Genomic DNA, 25,431 nt, shown 5'->3' with positions numbered 1-25,431 from the left:
TGTGGCATCAAGTGCCTGCTTTAATATTTGTGTCTTTGCCCCATTATACCTCTCCCTACATCCTGTGCATCTATCAGTACTCCTTCATTTTGTTAGGCTGTAGGGTGTGAGAGGGAGACCCCAAAAAGTTCTTCTGTATGGAAACAGTGTTTGATTGCATCAAAACCATCCACATGTTTATGTTGCTCAGTGAAAGGTTTTCTTCAGTGCTACAAGACTATAGTCTTGCAGTCCATGTGGCAATCATGGTGTATCTAACTAGTCGCTCCCAGGAATTCTTTAACCTCAGTTTCTGAAGAAATTAAACTTTCACCCTGCCCCCACCCCTACAGCATTACCCAACTTCTTGTTAGAGTGCTGTTCCATGGATACTTCCCCTGTACCCTTATACCTCAGTACAAGAGGCCATTCTTCAGAACTGAGCCCTGACAGCCAGTGGTACCAAGATATTCAGAGTGCTATCTTATTCTTCCTTGATGTCCACTCCACTCTGCCATAGAAAGTCACTGAAAGATGATGCAGAAATTATGGTTGATAATTGACTAATTGTGGGAATCATTCTTTTATGAATGAGTCTATGACAGACCAAGAGATTGGATAGAATGAGTCAATATTTCTGGAGGTTAGGAGATTAAGATATGATTTTATTGAAATGCGCAAAATTTTCAGCTTTTTTGACAGGGTAGATGCCCTGAGGTTGTTCCTTCCCCTTCCCCAAGAATCTGGAGCTAGAAGGTCAGTTTTCAGATTAAGGAGTTGGGCATTTAGAATAGAGATGAGACATTTTCTTCCATCAAGGCATCGTGAATCTCTGGAATTCTCTACTGCAGAGAGGTGTCGATGCTCCATCTTTGAGTATGTTCAAGAGTGAGATGGATGCGTAGGTTTCAGATCCTGAGGGAATGAATTGTTTGGTATTAGAGCAAGAGTGTGAAGTCAGGTATGAGCTGTAATCTTATTGGACGGTTTGAGGGGCTAATGACCTATCATTCCTATTCGAGAGTTATTGAGGGCTATGAGCAGAAGCAGAAAAGTGAAGTTGGAGCATTATCAGATCTGCCATGATTCTCGTTGAATGATGGAACAAACTCATTGGGCTGAATGGCCTACTCCTGTTCCTATGTCTCAGGGTCTATTCATACATCTGTTATGGTTATGACCTGAGGTCTACCCTTGGTGGTGGCAAAAGTTGCCATAATCTTACAGAACCATAGTCCTGCTCTCTCATTAGAGAGAGAAATGACTGGTGCTGGTTTAACCTGAGGGTCACCACACCTCAGGAGAGCGGAGAGATTGAGAAGGAGAGTCCTTCATAATAATCTCAAGCAAGCTTTTGAGGCAGTCACCATTTTATTCCGGAGCATGCTATCTCATTACACCTTGTATTTTAAATTACTCTCAGTGTCATGATGACCTGAAAGAAATCTATCTCATCCCTAAGCATTTGTGGGATGTTAGATTTTCAGAATCTGAAGGACTGGCTAACATTATATGTGTGGCAGGACCAAGTTTGTCTCCCACTTGTAGCTTCATTAAATTGCACGATGTTAAAATGCACCCTCAGTACTCCAGTGATTTTGTTGCAATTTGGCATTTTCTTTTCTTTCTCCCCACCACTGCATGCAGCTTTAGTGATGTGAGTGTCTGTTACAGTTCCGTTGTTACACAGGCAGTTCCTGAACCTCCCTCCTTCTCTTCTTCCTGAGTGCAGAGCCAAGCGTGCGCCCCTTCCTTTCCAGGTTAGTATTTTTGAAACCGGGAGCTCAACCAAAATCTAATGCCAGGCTTGGGGCCTACGCAGCTTCAAGTAAAGTTGAATTATGATGAATGCTTGATAGATGCAGACCTTCCAACTGCCATCATTTTTGAGCAATCTCATAAAATATTTTAATCATAATAAGTATGTTCAAGGTTTGCGTAAATAATAAGTATGCCTTTACTTTGTATCAGGAAGGATTAGTGGCAGTCCAAAATTGATGGCAATGTCTGAATCTGTAGTTGATTTGTTTACACTTCAAGGCTTTGGCTTTATTATCACGGGAATGAAAATTACCTCAAGTTTGGAAATTCTACTCATGTGTCAAGAGTTATATTTTTCTCTCCGATTTCCCTTCCTCCACAGGCTGTTTAACCATCCCACATTCTCCCCAATCTGTAGTGTCAGAGCAAGGGCAAGTCTATATTGCTAACAAGGATTGTGGACACATTTAAATATCTTGAGCATTTCAGCCCAGGACTGTTGCTTTGTTAAATTGCAGATCAATTGATCACACAGAATAGATAGGTTTGAGGTACATCAAGAGTAAGTGACATCAAACACAGATTTCAGAAGTTCACATACAGGAAGATCGAAGTTAGATCATAAGAAAAAGGAGTGGGAGCCGGGCACTTGGCCTCTCAAACCTGTTCTACCAATCAGTAAGGTCTTGGCTGATCAAATTGTGGCCTTCGTGCCCCCACCCCACTAAAAATAAATTTTGACTCCTTGATCAAAAATCTGTCTAACTCACCCATGACCAATTTCAATGACTCAGCCTCTACTGCTCCCTGGGGCAGAGAATTCCAAACACTGCCAATCTCCTGACAGAAGAAATTTCTTCTTCTTACATAGAAAGTGTGCTCCCCTCCTTCTAGATTCTTCAATGAGGGTAAATGTGCTCTGAGTGTCCATCCTTTCCAGCCCTATCAGAGTTTTATATTTCTACAAGGTCGCCTCTTATTCTGCTAACCTCTACTGAGTACAATTCCTGATGAAGGGCTTATGCCCGAAACATCGATTCTCCTGCTCCTCGGATGCTGCCTGACCTGCTGTGCTTTTCCTGTGCCATACTTGTCAACTCTGATCTCCAGCATCTGCAGTCCTCACTTTCTCCTAAGTACAATCTCCACCTTTCCTCATAAGGAGAATGAACACCAGACTAAGGAAGGTGAGGATTTCTGAGCTTTGAGGTCCTAGGAGAGAGAATGTATTAAGAGTGAATGCAAGGATATCAGGGTTAAAGGTAAGGTGAAGTCGCCATCGTTTACAAGACCATCGGGCTGCTCTCATTAGAGAGAGAGATGAGTGGTAGTGGTTTAACCTGAGGGTCATCACACCTCAGGTGAAGCTAGGGTCTTTTCATGGTAATCTCAGCTGGCATGGGAATTCAGTCCACACTGTTGGCATCAATCTGCATCATTTAGGGTTGCAACTCTATGAATGTATTAGTTTTGTTTATCTGTGGGATGGGAATATTGCTGTGAATATTATTGCCCATCACTAATTTTCTTTGAGAAGATAATGTTGAGCCATTTCCTGAGATTGCAGAGCTCTTGAGATGCAGAAGGATTTGGGTGTTCTTGTGCGTGAATTGTAAAAATATTCAGCAACTGATTAGGAAAGCTGACAGAACATAAGGGAGGGAAATTGAATATAGAGGGAGGAAGGTTATTCTGTACTTGTTCAGGGCATTGGTGAGACCACATCAGGGATACTGTATACAGTTTAGCTTTTCCTTACTTAAGGAAGGTGTAAATGTGTTGGAAGCAGATCACAAGAGGGGGCTTGTCTTATGAGGAAGAGTTGAACAATTTTAGCTTGTGTCTGCTGGAGTATATAAGACTAAGAGGATACTCGACTGAAGCATATAGATGCTGCCTAAACCCCTGTGATCTCCAGCGTTTGCCGTTTTCAGTTATAACCCTGAGAGGTCTTGACAGGGTGGATGTGTAACAAATGCTGCTGCTTATGGGAGAACCTAGAATTCAGAGCCATTGTTTCAAACAACAAGAATTGTCCATTTAAGACAGTTAAGGAGGCTTTTTTTTTCCCCACAGAGCATCACATTATTTCAGTTCTCCTGCCATTTCACCAGACTCCCCAATTCTAAACCATCCCCATCTAAATCTCCAGGGCAGGTAGAGAGTGCGGTTAGATACAGAGTAAAGTTGCCCCTACACTGCAGCGTTTCAAATTTCCCAGCCATGTCCAGCGTGGGGTTAGGTATTGATTAAATCACCCTCATGAGTCTTTGGACATGTCTTCCTCAAAAGATGGTGAAAGCAAAACCTTTGAATACTATTAAGACTGAGGGAGATAGATTATCGATAAGCAAAGGGGTGAAATTATTTTTTATTACCTCGTGGTCTGTGAGCATCGCTGGCTGGGCCAGCATGTATTGCGCATGCCTTGAAAAGGTGACGGTGTGCTGCCTTCTTGAACCATTGCAGTCCACGTGCTGGAGGTAGACCCACAATGTCATTAGGGAGGAAATGCCAGGAGTTTGACCCAGTGACAGTGAAGGAACGGCAAGTCGGGATGACAAGTGGCTTGGAGGAGAAGTTGCACGTGGTGGCGTTCCCATGCTGTTATTGAGTGGTGGAGTAGACTCATGGGACTGAATGGCCTACCTTTGCCTGGGAAACGTATGTTCATTTGACAACTGAGTATTTTTTATTCACTTGGGACATGGGTCTCACTGGCTGGGCTGTTATTTATTGCCTGTACGTAGTTGCGGGGTCTCTCTAGCTTATTTCACAGGATACTCAAGAGTCAACAGGATTGCTGTGTTTCTGGAGTCATATGTGTGTCAGACTGGGTAAGGACGGCAGATTTCCCTCCCCAAAGGACATTAGTGAATCAAAGGAGGTTTTACTTTATTCATTTACATCAGTGGTTTCTTACTGTCTTATTTGAATTTTATTTGATTCGTTAAGTTTTAAAATTTCCAGTTGATGTGGGGGGATCTTAATTTGTGTCACTGTGTAGTGCAGGCTTCAGGGTTACTATTCCTGTGACAAAATCTCTAGGCACAGTAGCATCAGAAATATTACCCCCACACACACTGCCATGAATAGTTGTCCAGCTCTCCATACTTTCTGTTTATTCATTCATGGGATGAAGATGTCACTGGCTAGGCCAGCATTTATTGCCCAGAGGGCGGTAAAGAGTCAACAGCGTTGCTGTGGGTGTGAAGTCACAATGTGGGCCAGACCAGGTAAGGATGATAGTTTCTTTCCCTCAAGGACATTAATGAACAAGATGGGTTTTTCGAACCATCGACAATAGTTTCATGATCATCATTAGACCCTTAATTCCAGATTTCTACCTGAATTCAAATTCCACCATCTGCCATGGTCTCCAGAACATGAGCTGGGTCTCTGGATTAATAATCTTGTGATAACACTACTAGGGCATTGCCTCCCATATGGCACCACCTTCCACGGCCATTGGAAACCAAACAAGCTTTGAACTGGTCTGCTTGAATGTTGTCTTTGACCCGTCTTCTAAACTTTTCATAATGAATAATGTTCAAACAAAACAGGGGCAAAGAAATCAACTTTGATTTAAAGCATTACATTTATTCTCCTAGAGTTGCTCACAGCAGAGTTCTGGAAATCACCTTTTTGATTGCTGGAGCCTCAGGGACAATACTGGTGCATTGGCAATCCCTGGGAGACTGAAGTATGTGGCATTTAAAACTACAGAGAGGAAACCAGCAGTAAAACAGGAGAAAGAAAGGTAGAATAGTTGTGATGGAGACAGAGATGGCAGGTTAGAGATCAGAGCAGCGTTGCACGGGGAAGGACCCTTTGGGGGTACTGGTGAAGCAGTCTGAGAACATCAGCAGTCCAAGTGATACAGACAAATCAGATTGACAAAGATTGAACAATGATGAGCCAGTACTGAGCGAAGAGGGAGTGGGAAGATGCTGACTAGATTGGTGGAAGTGAGACAATCTGTAACTTTCAAAGGAAGTTGCATTGGTGCTTGAGAGGAATAAACAGGTCGGGCTTCTAGGATAGGGAGAGGGAATGGGAGTGCCTGAATTGGTGTACAGAGACCCAGTATGGATTCAATAGCTGAATAGCCTCCCTTTGCGATGCAACTAGTGGGTTCAGCCTAGTGATACAGGCGTTAAAGAGACATCAATCTTTTTGAACAATAACCTGGTCAGGGTGCCAATAAGTTACATTTTCCTGGCTAACAGCACCAGAGTCAAACACATTCAGCCTCTCATTACCAAGACTGCTGGGTCTTGCTGATTGGTTAAGGAGTCAGTATCTCTTCCTTTTTAACTTGTGTAGCTAAACACTTGCTTCTTGCCACCCGTGTTCTGGAGGCAACAAGTGAAAATAATGCTGATTGCAACCGGGCTTGCTTCGTGTGTTTTTTTAAATTCACTTGATTGGACAAGAGTTACTAAGTGACTCCTTTTATAAACCACCGCAGGAAGCGGTGTAAAGCACGTCCTGAGCTTGAAGAGAATGAGTGGTATGAACATCATGCTCAGCCTTACAAAGTTAGGTGAGTTTGAGGCAATCATTTATTCTTCTTCATTCCTTCCTGATACCTCAATCCAGACTCCACCTCCAAAACACCTGATTTTCACTTGACCCAATCAGCAATGTCAAGCATGTGTTAATGTGACAATGAATTGCTTTATTTGTGTTCATACTGAGTAGTGAACCCACTGGACCAGACCAATAAAGAGGTTTCCCAGGCCAGAATCGAGGCTGAGGTGGAGAGAGCTGATCGCTTTTGGAGAGGAGGAGCACATGTGATCTCGAAGCCTCCAGAGATGCTGTTGGCATGACATACCCTCCCTTCCCCACCCATCCACTGAAAGATGTGGGTCTTAGCTGTTGTTCGGAGGAGAGGATTGAGCAGGATTGCGACCCTACAGGAGATGGAGTAACCCACCCAATTGCCCATGGTCTGGCTGTCATCTTTGGCAGTGAACATTGGTCAGCTGTTTGATGGTGGAGGTGTCACAGTGAAGCCCAAAGCTTCTGTTTGTTGTTCTGGGGTTGCCAAGGGCATCTGTGACCAGCACAAGTAAGTTGACATGAATCTGCATTTGTGGCATTCCAAATCGAGAATTTATTTATTTTGCAAATGTCAAATTCCGGAAGCCTCCTTGCTTGTTGAGGTTGAGATGATGTGTCCACCATTTACACTGTAGAGGGTAACGTGCAGCAATGTTTGTTCTTCTCCAGATGTGTACTGGGGTGGGGTTTAAACTGAAGTCCTAACCATGGAGGTTGGTTGTGCAGTGACCCTGGCTTGTCCTGAACCTGTTCAGCAAGGACCACTGTCATTGTGACTGTCCAAAGGCTGCCATTTGACAGATGGGGCTTGTCACGAAGAATTTGTTGGTGACTCTTGCTGACACAGGTTCCTTTATATGAGGCACAGAGATAGAAGACGAATAGTGATTGTGCTGAATAGATGGATTATCATGGAATAGTAACTGAGAGTGAAAGTCAGGAAAATGTCCTAAAACTGTGGCATATGTACCATTTGATAGTATTCCAGGAAACAGGAATCTTTCTGTATGTTTTTTGGATTTTATGCTTTTGGTCTCCTGGGATTGGTACTCTTCCAAAAACAGGAAGTTATCATCATGCCAGTTGTCACCTCTGTCTTCTCATGAAAAAGATCAGGGAATTGTTTGGACTAATAGATTGAGAGGGGGGTCAGCCTTACACCCCCTGGGCTGTGAGATAAGGGGTTCACATGGAAAATCCATCAAAGTTTTCCCTGCGGTTCATCAGCTGGAGAAAGGCTCAGATGTGATGTCTTCCTGTGTCAATCAACTTGATGATACTTTGTAAGACTTTAATATAAACGAAAAGTTGTCGAGGACAGCTGCTACTTTTTTTAATAATCCTGGCATTGCAACATGGAAAAAGTGTTAGTTAAAAATATATACGTATGTCTGCAAAATAAATCAGTATTTTTAGGTTAAAATGGAGTGTCATTAAGATATGCTTCTCCTCCTTGGATTAAATGTACCTGCCCTTGTAAGCAAACAAAAAATTGCCCAAGTCAGTAATTAAATACGGTAAACATCTCCACTTATGCCTGGTGCCTTTTTGGCAGTTTTTGTACCATTTCCATTCCTGATGAAGGTGGGACTCCTGCCACTGTGACATTGACCCAGACCTTGCTGCCAAAATAGTTTCACGGGCCTCATATTTATCAAAGCATGTGGCAAGGAATGATGCCTCATGAATTGCTCATGACTGTAAGCTGCTGGACTGTATGCACCACCACCTCCCCCCACCATTAGCCACGTGTATACACATAGCTTGCCTGTAATTTCCCCCTGAGTTTTGTGAAATTGTTGCATTTTGTGCATGAATTAAGTCCAATGCAGAAAATCAGAATTGCATCTTAACAGCGTAAGTAACTTTTTAATGGGGAAGTTTACATTCTTGCTTAACTTCTGCCCTGGAATGGAACAGTTAAATCTGCAGAATCTCATTTCTTTAGGTAGTAGATTATTAAAGAGATTTTAAAAGTTTTTTTTACATACTTTTCCTTATCAAACCTTTTCTTAATCCAATAATCATTTCCCTCTCTTTATTCCTCTTCTGAACTTTGTTTTAAATTCTGATTCTCCCTTACATCCTTCTCCATTGCTCCATCTGTTCCTTTCCTTAATGTTTGGTTCAGGAGGTTAGTTCCGTCATTCACTGAGGTGCCAAATGCCCTATTGCCTACCCTGCCTGAAACCTGCAACATCAAAGCCAAAATCTCTCTCCGACCTGAACAGTGAGGTTGTAGGGGAACGGAGGGGGTAAGAGGGTTAAAAGGTCTTCACTAAAGGGGTCATGCATGCTCCTGTGGGATCCGTGCCAGTTTTGCCAGTCACTGCACAAGTCTGATCTCTGCTGGTTGACACCAAACTCAGACTAGTGTTGAGTCTTTTCGGCAGACAGTCCCCTTATGTGCCAGTACCCGCCTCATTTCGTGTGTCACCCCGTCCCAGGGTCCGGAGCAAGGCATGCTGCGTCCTGCCGAAAGCGCCCGGGTGTGCCCGTACCCATCCCGTCCCGTTGGCGCGGGCCCGGCATGGCTTGCCGATGTGGCCAAGTAAAAGGCTTTCTGCTCGCGGTAGCGCTCGTAGGCTGTCTCCTTGCGAAAGGCGGGCAAACGCGACTCCTCGTCCTCAGCCTGGGGATCCGAACGCTCCTGATCTGGCCAGCCATCTCTTGGAGCACGGTTATTCTCGAACATGGTGGTGCCACGCTCCGGGAGCCGGGTCCTGCCAGCGCACCGAGTCTTCACCGTGGCGTGGATGATGATAATGAAGAGCACCAGCACCCCAGCAGCAAGGACTCCGGCACTTGCCATTGCACTCTCCTTCTCAAACTCCAACAGCACGTAAATGGATAGAGCTGGAAAAGAAAACACAGGAATCTCCATGTAAGATCCCACTGACCTGACAATAAGGTATGCCCAAAATCTCTGAGCATTAGCACTGCAACTGGCAAAATCCAGAAGCTATTCCTTTCAATTCATTGCTTCTTGTGTCAACATCTGAGATACTGAGACCAGCTTCAGCACGGGATAAGATGGAGTAAAGTTCCCCCATACTGACCCGTCAAACACACCAGAACAGTTACAGCACGGGGTTAGATACAGAATAAAGCTACCCCTACACTGTGAGAAAGTGAGGACTGCAGATGCTGGCGAGTCAGAGTTTAAAAGTGTGACGCCGGCAAAGCTATTGATCTCTCAGCCCCCTTTTCCCCCCCCCCCACAACATTCCTGATGTACAGCTTATGCCCGAAACATTGATTCTCCTGCTCCTTCTATGCTGCCTGACCTGCTCTGCTTTTCCAGCACCACACTTTTCGACTCTACTTCTATATTGCACTCATCAAACACTCCCAGGACAGGGTCAAATCCAGGGTAAAACGCACTTAAACTCAAAGTAAACCAAAAGTAAAGCTACCTTGATATTGTCTCCATCAAATACTCCCATGACAGGTGCAGCAAAAAACTAGATAGAACGATACCTCCTGGGAGACATTCATACCAGCTGCCTAGGAGTAAAGCTATTGGCAGTGAGAGACCAGAGGTATATTCATGTAACAATCCAGTTTGAGCACTGCATCTTATTGTGGCTTGGAGGGATTGCACTGCAGACTGACCAGAATGAAATTGGGGCACAAATGGTTAAATTATGAGAAAAGGTTGCACTGACTCGCTCTGTATTTTCTTGAATGTGATAGATTATGGGGTAATCAAATCGTAATGCTCAGGGTGATAGGCTCAGTAGAGAAACCATTTCCTCTGATGGGGGATCCCGATACAAAGGATGAAATCAGGAAATATTGCACAAAAAGGTAGTGCGATCTGAACCTTCCCCTTCCAAATTGCTGTAGATGCTGGGAACCAATCATATAGTTCAAATCAAGATTGGGAACTTTTGGTTGGTCAAGAGTTTTAAGGACTATGAAACCAATACAGGTTGCTGGAGTTGGAAGCAGATCAGCCATGAGCTACTTAGAGTCATGCAGCACAGAAACAGATCCTTCAACCCAACTTGTCCCCGCCGACCAGACACCCCAATCTGACCGAGTCCCTTTTGCCAGCATTTGGGCCATATCCTTCTAAATCCTTTCTATTCATGTAGCAGTCGGATTCCTTTTAAATGTTGTAACTGTACCCACCCCCAACACTTCCTCTGACAGCTTGTTCCATACATGCACCCACCCTCTGCATGAGAAAGTTACCCCGCGGGTCCCTTTTAAATCTTCCCCCTCTCACCTTATGCCCTCTAGTTTTGGACAACTCCACCTCAGGGGAGAAAACCTTGTCTATTTTACCCCATCCATCTCCTCAGCTTCCAATGCTCCAGAGAAAATAGCCCCAGTTTATTCATCTTGTCCTTATAACTCAAACCCTCCAGTCCCGGCACCATCCTTGTAAATCGTTCATACATCCTCTCAAGTTTAACAACATATTTCCTATAGAAGAGTGACTAGAATTATACATAGTGTTCTAAAAAGGGCCTCACCAATGTCCTGTACAGCTGCAACATGACATTCCCAACTACTTGAATGGCAGAACCTGCTCAAGGAGCTGAATGGCCTCCTCTTGCTCCACGTATTGGATTCCTGTTAGAGAAGATCTGGTCTGAGGCTAGACAAATTGATTTTGCAGAGGGTGTTTTAACTATATTTTTAACGTTCCAAAGCATTTCCATTTATTAGCTGCCGTTTAACCCTCTGAGGATTTCAAACATTACTCATTTCGGGTGCTGTACAATCAATTGAAGGGATCGCTTTCAATCTTGTGTCCTATGATTTAATATTCTTGCCTCTGACTTGAGACAGGAAGATCGACCCTAGTTTCAAAACTGCTCTTCAGATTTGCTGTTTTCCCTCAGCCACTTCTCAACGTACAGCATTAGATCAAAATGAAAATGCTATCACACAATGCCATTTCAAAGTGTTCATCAGTTATAGGGGTCAGCAGTGCTTTGTCAGCAGTCTTACGGGACGGTTGTAGGTTTAACACTCTGGAGGTGGGTGGCCTTGATCCAGGTTGACATGGCCTCCATGAGGGACTGCTCATGAGGGTCTGGCTTTTGGATGAGATGATAAACCAAGATCCTCTCTACCCTCCCTTTCCTCAGAGCCTTAAATGATTTGGCCTTTCAAGTACAGAAAACATTTTATTAATCAGCACCTATGGGACCAGCAGTGTACCATTTGATCAAGAGGTCCACATAATCAATGTAAATACACACATTAAGTAATAAAAACATAAGCAGGGGATATACATGTCACTGTTAGATTTCATTTACAGTATGCATCACTAAATAATGCAACTTTGCCTTGAATGAAACTTACTGGCAGAGAGCCTTCTCATTTTCACCTTTGCCTGACTAATCTGACATTGTGGAGATCAGGATAATACAGTAAACTTCTAGTATCTGAGGTGTATAATTTTTACCAGTTTATCAAGAGTGCTGGTTTATAAGGCACCTGTTAAAATAAAGTTTGCTGTATTTAATTTTTCTCTTGAAAGTGTTAACTGTCAACTTGTGCTCTCTGGTCTTTAGGGTCAATGTTTACAAAACAGGGTTGTTTTCCCACTGAGTCTGACACTAATGTGGATGATGTTTGGTTTGGTTTCTCTGCAGTGTTGGATGGTGTATTCAGTGAACGATGGTCGCAAAGCTCGTTCTGGGTCATGTGAAGAAAAGGGATCAGACGGGATAAGGTTCTGAAAGAGTTGGACAGTTAACGGCACTGTTGTATTTTCACGTGGGTGTGTTTGTATGTACATTTTCACAAGCTTAAGACAATATCTTTTTACTTTGCCGAACGCAGCTTTTACAAAAAAACAGCTTCACGTTCTTCCCATCGGCAGTTTACAACAGCACTGAAGCTGATGCGGAGAAGTTAATTCATATGAGTCATAACTTTCCCAAAGGCCTGTCTCTCCATCCCCCAGCAATGCTTATTCTAAGAGAGTAAAGAACTAACTTGAGTTACTGTATGAAGGAAATCTGCTCCCTTTATCATCCTGGCTAATAACTCCCTCTCCATGGTGCCAGGAGTGTACAAAATTGTCCAGTTTTTTTGTTTGCTTAAAAATCCTCATTTCAGATCTTGGGACACAGAGACTGCTGAGAGAAGAAACTGATTGAGGAGGGTTACTTGTCATTTCTTCTATGGGTTTGCCTTGACTGTAGCACCTGTGTATGTATACTGTCATAAATAAATGTTTGGAGAGAGACAGGTCAAACTGTCTTGGTTTTCTATCTTTTATTTCAGGTAACCCCATTCCATACTTTAGTCCAGCTCGTGCCCCACCAGTTCCCTGGAAGCCTGCACTGACTTACTTTAAATTACATTGGATATTACAGCACAGCAAGAGGCCATTCAGTCCACTGGGTATCTGCAAGTGTTTATGCTCCATAGGAGTCTTCTCCCTCCCTTTTGTAACTTTATCACAGTATCCCATCCCTTGCACCCTCATGTGTTTATCCAGCCTCTCCTTAAATGCATCAGTTCTACACATCTTGACCATTCACTTTGGTACTGAATATCACAGCGTCTGGTGAAAGAAGCTTATCCTAAATTTCATAGTATCCCGACAGTGCAGAAAGATGCTATTGGCCCACTGAGTCTGCGCTGACCCTCCGAAGAGCATCCCATCCTCCCACCCCATTTCCCTTACTCCATTTTTAGGGTTTTTACTATGGCTAATCCACCTCACCTGGACATCTTTGGACTGTGGGAGGCAACTAGAGCACCTGGAGGAAACCCATGTAGGTTCAGGGAGAACATGCAAATTCCCCATTGTTGCCCAAGGTTGGAATCAAACCTGGGTCCATGTAGCTATGAAGCAACAGTGCTAACCACCCAATTTGTTGGAGACTTTCTTTTATTTATGTCGTTTTGGTTTCCTTCTCAAATGGAAATATTTTCTCTGCATCAATCTTATTAGGCCACCCCTCCACCATCTCCTCTCTACAGGAAAGAGTCCAAGGAGAAAGTGAGGACTGCAGATGCTAGAGATCAGAGCAAATAAGTGTGGTGCTGGAAAAGCACAGCTGGTCAGGCAGCACCCGAGGAGCAGGAGAGTTGACATTTTGAGCATAAGCTCTTCATTAGGAAAGAGTCCAAACCTGTTCAGTGTTTCAGGATAATTATTTTTGTTTACTTGTGGGTGCCACTGGCAAGGTCAACATTTATTGCACATCCCAAGTTGTGCTACAGAAAGTGGAGATGAGCTGTCTTCTTGAACTATTGCAGTCCTTGGGGTATTAAGACACTGCGTCACAGAATGGCAGGCTGTGGGGCAACTCTCACTATTTGCCCTTATCTGCTGAGGTGCTGATTTCACTGCTAAGTACCAAGCAGAACAGCACCTCGTTGGGAATTCTACTGCCTTCTGGACTCAAAAATTAGCTCAATAGTTTTAGGGCTTTTCCCATGTCCTTACCCCAACCACAATATACCAGGCCTTGTTATCACGTGGTCTGCTATCTCACACCACCCATTGTTAGTGGCTAACACTCCCCATTAGCAGCCATTCATTCTCCAAGACTGATTGTTATCCACTCCTTTGTTGGTCCAACTTTTCTTCTCTCTCTTTGGGCTCTATCTCCACTTATCGTTTACACCTTACTCCCCCCCTCCCCCCCCCACGCTATCTTTTGCACAAAAAAACATTTTCCAAGCTACCATCAGTTCTGAAGAGGAGTCACTGGACCTGAAGTGTTAACTATGATTTCCCTCCACAGATGCTGCCAGACCTGCTGAGCTTTTCCAGCAATTTCTGTTTTTGTTTCTGATTGCTAGCATCTGCAGTTCTTTTGGTTTTTATTTAGAACATCAGTAGGATTCTCTGAGCCTGGACTTCCCAATTGCAATGGGCAGCCTAAGGTGCTACAGGGTCCAACACCCTCAGGTGGCTCCTGTGGATATGCTGGAGGTTGCATTCATATTGGCCTTGCAGAGCAAGACGACATAGGTGAGGCCACCAGTCTTTAGTTAAAGGATGAAGGAAATCAAAGTCCCTCTGTTTACTCGGCAAACTCTCCTTTTGTTCTGCAGGTATGGACAACACTGTGAGTCCTGTTGGTGACCACTGGTCAGCAACCTGGCAAACAGTGAACTGGGACTGACTCCCACTCCTCCTGACCTTACCACTCCATGGTCTAACAGGCTGCTGAGCCTCACAGTCTAGGCTCTGACAGGACAAATGACCAGTCGCCTGAGGTATCGGAATAGTTGATGTGGTTTTTTGTTTAGAAAAGAACTTGCATTAATATCATGCCTTCTACACCTTTTGGACATGGCAAGGTGCTGAACACCTGATGACTGAACTATAGCCACCCTGTACTGGAAACATGGCACAGCAAGATCCCACAAAATGCCAACGAACAGTTCATTCCGTTTCAATAGTGGCAAAAATGAAGGTTGTATACTGTCCAGGAATGCTCTGTTCTTCAAACGTCATACCACAGGTTCTGTTCCCTCTGGTCATGTGGAGACAGAGCATTGGTTTAATGTCCCTGACAAAAGATGACACCTGTGATAATGCAGCAATCCCTCAATACTGCACCAGCCAGTGTCACCTTGCATTGTGTTGAAGACCCTGGAATGGGGATTGAACCCTTGGTCTGACGAGGGAGCTATTCACTTGACAAAGACCTGCGTTTCGACAATGATCTCAGGGCATCCCAAGATGCTTCACAGCCGGTTAGTTACTTTTTGAAGTGTAATCACTGTTATAATGTAGGAAATGCAGCAGACACTGTGTTCAGCAGGATGCCACAAACAGCAATGGTATAATGACCAGGTAATCGATTGTTTAAAGGGGTGGGGGCGGGGTGGAATTAAATATTGACAGAGGACAATGTGGAGAACTCTCCTACTTGACTTGAAAATGGTGCAGTCTAATCTTTGTCATCCACCTGAGAAGGTCACTGCCCAGTGTCTCGTCTGAAAGAGAGCCAAGGTGACATCTCAGTTGTGTGCAGAAGTGTGTTTGGAAGATGTTGTTTCACAACGTACCTGCCAGATATACGATAACACCCAGACAGAATGCACTGAGGGCCACTTGGCGGGAAGGACGGCTATTCAAGAGAATCCAATCAGGTCTGGAACAGGAGAAACAGAACCACAGTGAGAATCCTCACAGACAGCAATTATATATCATTTTACAAAAGTAATACCTGCACTTATGATAGTGTGTCAGATACAAGATTCCTGATCTGTTTCTTTTTATATTCCACTTTGATCCTGCCCCTCTCAGACTTTATGGTCTCCCTAAATCCGTCAGCGCTCTGAAATGTCCTAACCCCTCCAAATTCTTGCTGCTCATGTTTCCCCAATTTTAATCATTTAATTACTGGTGAGTGTGCCTTCAACTGCCAAGATCCTGAGCTACGGAATTTCCTCCTTAACCTATCTTCACTTACTCCTCATATCACGGCCTAATTCTACATTTTACTCAATGGATTGATATCAGATGTTACTAGTTAACATTCCTGTGGAGTGCCTAGGGGTGATGTACTAATTTGAAGGTGCTACAAAAATGGAATTTGATTCAAAGGAAACTGCTGTTCACAGCCTCCCATATAGGGGCTGATGGTCTGATTTCCAGTCACTCCACATTCCACAACCTGGACCTGTGTGTTCTCATCACACAGACACTGGCACCTGAGAGGTGAAAAAATCACAAAATTCAGAGGGTCTGAAAGCACTTTACAGTCAACAAGTTACTTAGAAGGGGAGTCACATTTAATATTGTCACAACCAATTTGCACACAGCAAGCTCCCATCAATGGCAATGTGATAATATCCAGACAACTGTTTTAGTGATGACGGAGGACAAGTATTGGCAGAGGTTTACAATCTGTGCTCAATTGATTACTGTGTACGTAATCTTTAGCAAAAACAAACTTGGAAAAGCTCAGCAGATCTGGCAGCATCTGTGGAGAGAAATCAAGAGTTAATGTTTCAGGTCCAGTGACCTTTCCTCAGAATTGACGGTGACTAGGAGAAATTTGTTTTTTATGCAGAAGATAAGGTGGAGGGAGGGGAGAAGGAGTAAATGAGAGGTGGAGATAGAGCCCAAAGAGAAAGAAGATCAGTTGGACAGACAAAGGCGTTGGTAATGATCAGTGTGGGAGAATCAATAGCTACTAATTGGGATAATCAGTGCCAAAAATTGGGGTGTGTATAATAGCAGACCATGCGTTAACAAGACCTGGTGTGTGACAGTTGGGGTAAGGACATTGGTGAAGGTGCCTCAAAACTTAAAATTGTTGAACTCAATATTGAGTCTGTAGAGTTTCCAAGTGAAAAATGAGGCGCTGTTCTTCCAGCTTGTGCTGAGCTTCCCTGGAGCACTGCAGCAAGCCGGAGACAGAGATGTGGGCCAGGGAACACAGTGATGTGTTGAAACAAAGAAACCTATAGCAGCCGTTCAACATGGAGATGGATCTACTGAATGCCTTGTACAAGATTAATGGCACAAGTGTCACAAGACTGGGTTTTCATTTCTGGATTCTGAAGTCCATTTAAATTTCAAGGCTGAGCTCAATGGACTCTTGACAGGAAGATTATCCAGAGACATGGAACAAAAGGATGGTGAATGGAATCGAAGTCGAGATCAGCCATGATTTGACTGAGTACTGGGCTCAAAGGGCTGAACAGCCTTGTCTTGTTTCTACATGTGACTTTTCTTGAAACTTTGGAGTCAATATTTTGTGAATGTCTTCAGGGACATCATTATTATTTAATTTGGAGAAGTGAATACAAAACCACTGTAGTAGTGGATTGTCGTGTCCCGAAACCTTAGTGAATTGGAGAGGAATTGCTTCAAGGTTCTATTTCTTAAATTTGAGTAGTTATCTATATCCACTCTCTTGTGGAAACCTGTTTCGATCTGTTGTCAGCTGTGGATAGCATACACCTTTGCACGTCACATGGTTCTCGGTTCAGGGATTGAACTCAAAAAGGTCAAGGCTGATTCTCCAGAGCAGTACTAGGGAAGTGCTGCACTGTCAGAGGTGCTAACCTTCAGGTGCAATGTTAAACTGAAGCCTCTCTCTGCCTGCAAAGCTGAATGCAAAGGATTCCACAGCACTGTTTTGAAGAACATCATTTCTGAAAGCCTGGCAAATATTTACCCTGCAGTCAACATCACAAAAACAGATTATCCAATCATTGTTATAGTGCTGTTTTTGGGAGCTTGCTATGCATAAACTGGATCTTGTGTTTCCTACATTGGAACGCTGACTACACTTCAAAAGTATTTCACTGGCTGACAAGCACTTTGAGAGACTAGTGGATGTGAAAGGTGTTATATAAAGACAAATCATTCTTTGCTTTAAGTGGCTCGGTGTGAATCTGAAAATGCTCCTGTGCAGCTTCTCAGACACTTCATGATGTTGAAGCTGCTTTATAAGTGTAGCTTTGTTCCGGGAATGCTGAGGAGGAGTATTCTCACATTGTGACCTGACGAGCTCTTTCACCCAACACGTTTTCAGTTCTTTCTCCTTCCTCTGCATCTTCCAATCTGAAACCAAAACTGTTCCCAGCCGAACTGTGATTTTGATTGAATTCCTGTTAAACAAAGTCCATGGCAGATTCGCAACAAGTGATGGATTGAAGCAAATTTACATGCACTGATGTTGCATTTCAAATCAGTTATTGCAAACAGGGAATGGCCACAGAGTGGACTGGTTTACGGTGGCACGTTCACTCTGATCAGGGCCAACCCGGCTCCCTATGAGAGAGGCCAGTCCCGGGGGGTCTTCCTATTGAAGAAAGGCTCTCACAAAGACTGTGGCTCATTATACTCCCTGCTCACGCAGCTGAGAGCTTTCCCCAACGTTGTGACTGATTACAGAGTTGAGTCTCTAAGCAAAAGCAATAAAACAGCCTGTTCTTTAGACAACCTCACTCCTTTTTGTCCTGGCTCAGTTCACACACACCCTGTCTGTTGTGATGTAGAGAGAGACAGACACAGACAAGCAGATAACAGAGGCACCACACTTCAGGGGAGGCAGAGATGCCATCTTTTAGACAAGATAATAACATAGACTCTGTCTGCTCTCCCGAATGGACATAAAGTTCCTGTGGTCACTATTTCCATAAAGAGCAAGGATACAGCTCCATGCTAATGTGGCCAATATTTGTCCCTGAATCAACATCACCAAAAAAAAATTACCTGGAATTATTTTGTGCAAAAATTAGAGGTTGTGTTTCCTACCTTATTCCTTAATCTTCTTCTAGAAATACAGGATTGACTTTATGACTATGACTCTATAAGATTGAGGATAAAATTGGGGAACATGAATATTGGGCAGTTACTATAATGACCAGACAATACATTACCAGCTTTACACTTGGCAAAGATTTGAACATCCAGTCGTTTCCTTGCTATGATTTGCAGTATTCATCCTACAGCCAGAAACAACAAGGTGTTGTTCCCCAGTGAACACAACCCAACCTGGACTGGGGCTCTTCCCTGGCTTGGGACTCTCCCCGGCCACGGGCTGATTCCATATTGCATGGTCTGCACTGGAGTTGTACCACACGCAGACCAAACCAAGATCATTTTGGGCTTCTAAAGGTGACTTGACAGATCTGCTATGGACGGAACAGGACTTATATTCCAGAGGTAAAAACCAAAATTGTTGGAGAAACTTAGCAGGTCTGACAGCATGTGTGGGCAGAGAAGCAGCGTTAACATTTCAAGTGTAACATGAGATTCATATCAGACCCAAAGTATTAACTCCGACTTTTGCTCCACAGATGCATGCAAGACCTGCTGAGCTTTTCCTGTTTTTCTTTCAGATCGCCAGCATCTTTTTTTCATTTTATTGTACTTTAGTGACCTTGATTTATCTTTTATCTAGACTAGGATAGTGGATTGGTTAAGCCGGTAAAGAGGGAGAGGCAGTGGAATCGATGGAGCTGCCCTTGCAGTGAGGTTGGTATGGACAGAGCAGACTGAATGGCCTTCTGTGCTGTAACAATTCAGTGATTCTAGTTGGTGCCAGTCTCAGTCATCCCAATGGAAGGGGGCTCACTGAATCTGTCTCCCACCGACATCACCGACAATCTGTGTCCTGTTTCCTGTAGGGAAGACAGGCTCCTAAATTTATCACAGGCAACGAATGGAACATTCCTGGGGTTAATAAATCTGGGGGACTTGTTTCATTATTGCCATGATCTCTGTGCCCTGGGAGCTTGCACCAACGTTGTAGTGGGCGGGCCAGACTTTAGCCAACCACCCACGTCGAGCCAAGCAAGTTGGTGTGGGACTGGAGTCACGTGGGCCATTCTGGGTAAGGAAAACAAACAGAAAGCAGTTGAGGCCAAAATATGGTGCATGTATGGAATGAGCTGCCAGAGGAATTGGTGGAGGCTGGTACAATACAACTTTTAAAACGCTTCTGGATGGTTATATGAATAGGAAGAGTTCAGACGGATATGGGCCAAATGCTGGCAAATGGGATTAGGTCAGATTGGGATGTCTGGTCAGTGCAGAGGAGTTGGACTGAAGGGTATGTTCCGTGCTGTATGACTTTTAGACAGAGTTAGATATAGCACTTGGAGCTAAAGGGATCAAAGGGTAGAGGTGAGAAAGTGGGATCAGGGACTGAGTTGGACTATCAGCCATGATCATATTGGATGGTGAATCGGCTCAAAGGGCTGAAAGGCCTACTCCTGCTGCATTTTTTTTCTGTTCCTTTTTCTGAAAGTCATGAACGAACCTGTTTTATGGTCCAGTTTTTCATCTTTAGACTGTCTTCAAGTCTTACATTGATATTAAATTTACATGCCCTGGATTTCCAGTCTACGTTTCTGGATTATTGCTACAGTAATCCTGTACCATAACAACAGGGGCAAGTTTATTGTTACCTTGCCAGTATAAACATATTTGAACCAGGGCTGAGCTTTGAGCCATTGCTAAGACTATCTTTTCCTGGTTTTACTACCTTGCCTATTCTGCCCTCATCTCAGTTTCTCAAATACTGAAACCTTCATCTCTATTTGTGTTACTTTGGGATTCAACTATTCCAACCCTCTCCTGATCTACCCACAGCCTAACCCCCTTCCCCCCATAAACAGAGGCAATCCAAAACTCTCACATTGAGCCCCTGTGCTCACCGAATTACACTGGGTCTCCAGTCAAACAATGCCTCAATTTTAAAACTTTAAATCCTTGTTTACAAATCCCTTCATGGCTGGTCTCTCCTTAACTCTGTAATCTCCAGCCCAACAATTCTCCCCGCTCTCATCCATCTTCCAAAACGTGGCCTCTAGGCAACCCTGGTTTTAATTGCTGCACCGCTGGAATCAAGGAGAGTTCCAAAACTTTGGAATTCCTCTCTAAAATCCTCTCTCCCTCTCTGCTCCTTAAAACCTTCTTCTTAGATCAAGCTTTTGTGTATGGAATGAGCTGCCAGAGGATGTGGTGGAGGCTGGTACAATTGCAACGTTTAAGAGGCATTTGGATGGGTATATGAATAGGAAGGGTTTGGAGGGATATGGGCCGGGTGCTGGCAGGTGGGACAAGATTGGGTTGGGATATCTGGTCGGCATGGATGGAAGGGTCTGTTTCCATGCTGTACATCTCTATGACTCTATCTGAATGGGTATATGAATGGGAAGGGTTGCGAGGTATATGGGCCAAATGCTGACAAATGGGACTAGATTAGTATAGGATATCTGATCGGCATGGACATGTTGGACCGAAGGGTCTGTTGCCATGCTGTACATCTCTATAACTTGTTCAGTTATGTGGTTTGACGACAAATTTTGTTTAATAAAGTCATAGCAAAACTCCTTAAGGTGTTTTACTTCATTTTGCTGACAGTATATAAATAGATTTCCAGTCAGTTTAAGTCCCACCTGCTCCAGAGATGTTATGCACATTGAGATGAACACATTGATTAAAAAAGACATATAAGTGATTGATCAATGGACACTAGTTGATGGGCCTTTTAAAGTGCTGGCACAGTGAGAATGGGACGAATGGCCTCCTCTTGGGTTGACAGATTCTAGGATTCGACACATAACAGTGTGAAAACTGTCTGAACTTGTTCTGTACCTTGTCAAAAGCCAGACTCAACGCCCCAGATGTTGTCACTTCTTATCCACCTTGCCAACTCTAGCTAAGAAAGTTCTGACTTCGGGGTCCCTTTTTTTTTATTTCCCCCCCTCCCCTTTACCTGTCTGGTTGTCCCCCGGGGAGATCGGCGGCCAGGTAGCCTTGCATCAGAGCCAGGAGCAGGCAGCAGAGGTGCAGGGAGACCGAGAGAGACGCCAGTCCCTGTGACACCGAGCGGAGCAGCCGCCGAGGTAGCCCCCCGGGAACCGGCGACAGAGGCTCGCCCTGGGAATGGCACCGCAACTGGAGCAGGAGCAGGGCGGAGAGCAGGGCCATGAGAGCGGCCAGGGTCGCCAGCAAGTGCACGGCAGCCAGGCAGCGATCCGGGAACAGGTACCCGGAGCCTGGAGGCGAAGCGTCCGCCACCCTCCTGTCTGCTGGCTGCATCACTGCATCCGCGTCAAACTTTGCACAAACTTTCTCTCTCAACTTCTGAAGCCCCTTCACTTTAAAGCTGTCATTTCCGGTCATTTATTGCAATTTTTAACTACACAGTTTGAAAGTTGAAAACGGAGATTTTGACTCAAAATAATCAAATGAAGCCGGACAGTGGAGGAGAAGTATGTTTCATTTACTTAGCCCCTTTCACAATTTCATGCCAAAACATGTTAACGAGGCAGAACAGTTACTAAATAAAAACCCAAAAGAATTGCGGATTCTGAAAGATTGAAACAAACAACAAAAGTTGCTGGAAAAGCTCAGCAGGTCTGGCAGCATCTACAGAATCCCCACAGTGTGGACGCAGGCCATTTTGACCCAGCGAGTCCACACCAACCCTCCAAAGACCATCCCACCCACCCTATCCCTATAAGCCGGCATCTCCCATGGCTCGAGGTCGAATAGGCTGGGGCTGTTTTCCCCAGAGTGTCGGAGGCTGAGGGGTGACCTTATAGAGGTTTATAAAATCATGGGGGGGTATGGATAGGGTAAATAGACAGAGTCTTTTCCCTGGGGTGGGGGAGTCCAGAACTAGAGGGCGTAGGTTTAGGGTGAGAGGGGAAAGATATAAAAGAGAACTAAGGGGCAACTTTTTCACGCAGAGGGTGGTGCGTGTGTGGAACAAGTTACCAGAGGAAGTGGTGGAGGCTGGTACAATTGCAACATTTAAGAGGCATTTGGATGGATATATGAATAGGAAGGGTTTTGAGGGATGTGGGCAGGTGGGATGAGGTTGGGTTAGGATATCTGGTCAGCATGGACGAGTTGGACCGAAGGGTTTGTTTCTGTGCTGTACATCTCTATGACTCCTGCACATCCCTGAATGCTATGGCCAATTTAGCACAGCCAATACTGAGGAAGTGTCACTGGACCCGAAACGTTAACTCTGATTTCATTTCACAGATGCTGCCAGACTTGCTGAGCTTTTCCCACAACTTTTGTTTTTCAGAACAGTTACTACTGTCGTGTAAGAAACAGCGAACATTCACATAATCGTTTTCACAGAATTTTCTTCATTATTGGCAAAGCCAGTATTTAATGTCCTTTTCTGATGGTGGGCTAGATTAATGCTCCCCAGATGTTTCACAGAATTGCTACAGTGTAAAAGGAGACTATTCAGCCCATCATTCCCGCACTGGTTCATTACTGAGCATTTTGACTTATTGCCAACTCCTGCCTTTTCCCTTAGCCTAACACATTGTTTTTTTTAAGCCGACTTGAACCTGCTTTCATTCCACTTTTAGGGAGCTCATTCCATTCTCTAACTGGGTGAAGCAGCTATAGTCCCAGAGGACTGCTCCCTCATTCGAGAGGGGCTACTGGTGGTGAGTTTAATCTGAGGGTGACCCTGTCTTGGGAGAGGGATGAGGTTAGACCATAATACATAGGAGCAGAAATTAGGCCATTCAGCCCATTGAGTCCACTCTGTCATTCAATCATAGCTGTAAAGTTTCTCAACCCCATTCTCCCAGTTTCTCCTTGTAACCCTTGATCCCTTGATACTCAAGAAACTTATCTATTTTAATCTTAAATATATTCAATGACCTGGCCTCGACAGCTTTCTGTTCCATAGATTCCCCACTCTCTGGCTGAAGAAGGTTCTCCTTATCTCCGTTCTAAAAGGTCTTCCCTTTACTCTAAGGCTGTGTCCTTGGGTCCTAGTCTATCCTACCAATGGGAATATCTTCCCAACACCCACTCTGTCCAGGCCTCTCAGTGTTCTGTAAGTTTCAATTAGAGCCTCCCTCATCCTTCTAAACTGCATCGAGTATAGACCCAGAGTCCTCAAACTTTCCTCATATAATAAGCTTTTCATTCCTGGGACCATTCTTCTGAACCTCCTCTCAACATGCTACATGGCCAGTACATCCTTCCTGAGATATGGGGCCCAAAATTGTGCACAAAACTCCTAAACATGGTCTGACCAGAGCCTTATAGAGCATCAGAAGTACATCCCTGCTTTTATATTCAAGTCCTCTCAAAATAAATGCCATCATTGGATTTGGTGGGAACCTCAGCCCTCCCACTTCCTCCAGATCAAAGGGGTAGCCATGGGCAGCATTATGGGCCCCAGCTATGCCTGTCTCTTTGTTGGCTAACGTAGAACAGCACTAACTATTCAGCTGCTGTGCCACTATATGGGTTCACAGGTAGGGATATCTTACACAGGACCTTAGTGACAGCAGACATAGAGTATCCTTGTAGTCTGGAAACACTGCACCGCCTGGTTCTACCTCCTTCCCAAGATCCACAAGCCTGACCGCACTGGCCACCCCATTGTCTCAACCTGCTCCTGCCCCATTGAACCCATCTCCACCTACCTTGATACTGTCCTATCCCCCCAGTCCAGGAACTCCTCACATACGTTTGAGACACCACCCATGCCCTCCACCTCCTCCAAGACTTCCATTTCCCCGGCCCGAACGCCTCATCTTCACCTTGGATAATCAATCCCTCTACACCTCCATCCACCATGACCAGGGCCTCCAAGCCCTCCGTTTCTTCCTCTCCCAACATCCCCACCAGTACCCTTCCACTGACACTCTGATTTGTTTGGCTGAACTGGTCCTCACCTTTAACAATTTCTCCTTTGAATCCTCCGCCTCCGCCGTATCTGCTCCCAGGAGGACCAGTTCCACCACAGAACACACCAGGTGGCCTCCTTTTTTAGAGACCGCGATTTCCCTTCCCACGTGGTTAAAGATGCCCTCCAACGCATCTCGTCCACATCCTGCATCTCCGCCCTCAGACCCCACCCCTCCAACCGTAACAAGGGCAGAACACCCCCGGTGCTCACCTTCCACCCTACCAACCTTCACATAAACCAAATCATCCACCAACATTTCCTCCACCTCCAAAAAGACCCCACCACCAGGGATATATTTCCCTCCGCACCCTTTTCCTCCTTCCGTTCCCTCTGTGACTACCTGGTCAGGTCCACGCCCCCCTACAACCCACCCTCCCATCCTGGCATCTTCCCCTGCCACCGCAGGAATTGCAAAACCTGTGCCCACACCTCCTCCCTCACCTCTATCCAAGGCCCTAAAGGAGCCTTCCACATCCATCAAAGTTTTACCTGCACATCCACCAATATCATTTATTGTATCCGTTGCTCCCGATGTGGTCTCCTCTACATTGGGGAGACTGGGCGCCTCCTGGCAGAGCGCTTTAGGGAACATCTCCGGAACACTCGCACCAATCAACCACACTGCCCTGTGGCCCAACATTTCAACTCCCCCTCCCACTCTGCCGAAGACATGGAGGTCCTGGGCCTCCTCCACCGCTGCTCCCTCACCACCAGACGCCTGGAGGAAGAACGCCTCATCTTCTGCCTCGGAACACTTCAACCCCAGGGCATCAATGTAGACTTCAACAGTTTCCTCATTTCCCCTTCCCCCACCTCATCCCAGTCCCAAACTTCCAGGTCAGCACTGACCCCATGACTTGTCCTACCTGCCAATCTTCTTTTCCACCTATCCACTCCACCCTCCACCCTGACCTATCACCTTCATCCCCTCCCCCACTCACCTATTGTACTCTATGCTACTTTCTCCCCACCCACA

At 44.9% G+C, this 25,431-nt stretch overlaps 2 protein-coding genes across 3 annotated transcripts in view; one reads left to right on the top strand and one right to left on the bottom strand.

The window, feature by feature from the left end:
• Nucleotides 1-12,532, top strand: part of borcs8 (BLOC-1 related complex subunit 8) — a 40,485-nt gene extending 27,953 nt beyond the window's left edge. The window contains exons 5-6 of one of the 2 annotated variants that reach the window (XM_043721447.2): nucleotides 1,712-1,739; nucleotides 11,925-12,532. In XM_043721447.2, the coding sequence (XP_043577382.2) occupies nucleotides 1,712-1,739; nucleotides 11,925-12,011 (115 nt within the window). In that variant the 3' untranslated portion in view covers nucleotides 12,012-12,532. Of the gene's footprint in view, nucleotides 1-1,653; nucleotides 1,740-11,924 lie in introns of both variants that reach the window. The other variant, XM_043721449.2, reaches the window with a different exon arrangement.
• On the bottom strand, nucleotides 8,675-22,103 carry tmem221 (transmembrane protein 221). Its single transcript, XM_087975951.1, has 3 exons — nucleotides 21,492-22,103; nucleotides 15,313-15,398; nucleotides 8,675-9,165 (listed from the first exon to the last, which is right to left on the bottom strand). Exons 1-3 carry the CDS (start codon nucleotides 21,899-21,901, stop codon nucleotides 8,675-8,677), a joined length of 987 nt encoding a protein of 328 aa, XP_087832077.1. The 5' UTR covers nucleotides 21,902-22,103.
• Nucleotides 22,104-25,431: the final 3,328 nt, after the last annotated feature.

Source organism: Chiloscyllium plagiosum, unplaced genomic scaffold (assembly GCF_037043375.1).
Source record: "Chiloscyllium plagiosum isolate Xiang-an unplaced genomic scaffold, Cpla_swu_hap1 HiC_scaffold_28, whole genome shotgun sequence".
In the NCBI taxonomy this organism is placed as follows: Eukaryota; Metazoa; Chordata; class Chondrichthyes; order Orectolobiformes; family Hemiscylliidae; genus Chiloscyllium; species Chiloscyllium plagiosum.
The sequence above is the reverse complement of the archived record's forward strand: the minus strand, read 5'-3'. Positions and strand labels throughout refer to the sequence as shown.

Bases quoted from the DNA above. Each gene is read 5' to 3' on its own strand.
- tmem221 (XM_087975951.1), bottom strand. From the start codon at position 21,901: ATGACCGGAAATGACAGCTTTAAAGTGAAGGGGCTTCAGAAGTTGAGA. The intron at 15,399-21,491 runs GTAAAGGGGAGG...CTCCTGTTCCAG, and splicing joins CCCGGGGGACAACCAGACAG to ACCTGATTGGATTCTCTTGA. The intron at 9,166-15,312 runs GTACGTTGTGAA...TTTCTTTTCCAG, and splicing joins TGTTATCGTATATCTGGCAG to CTCTATCCATTTACGTGCTG.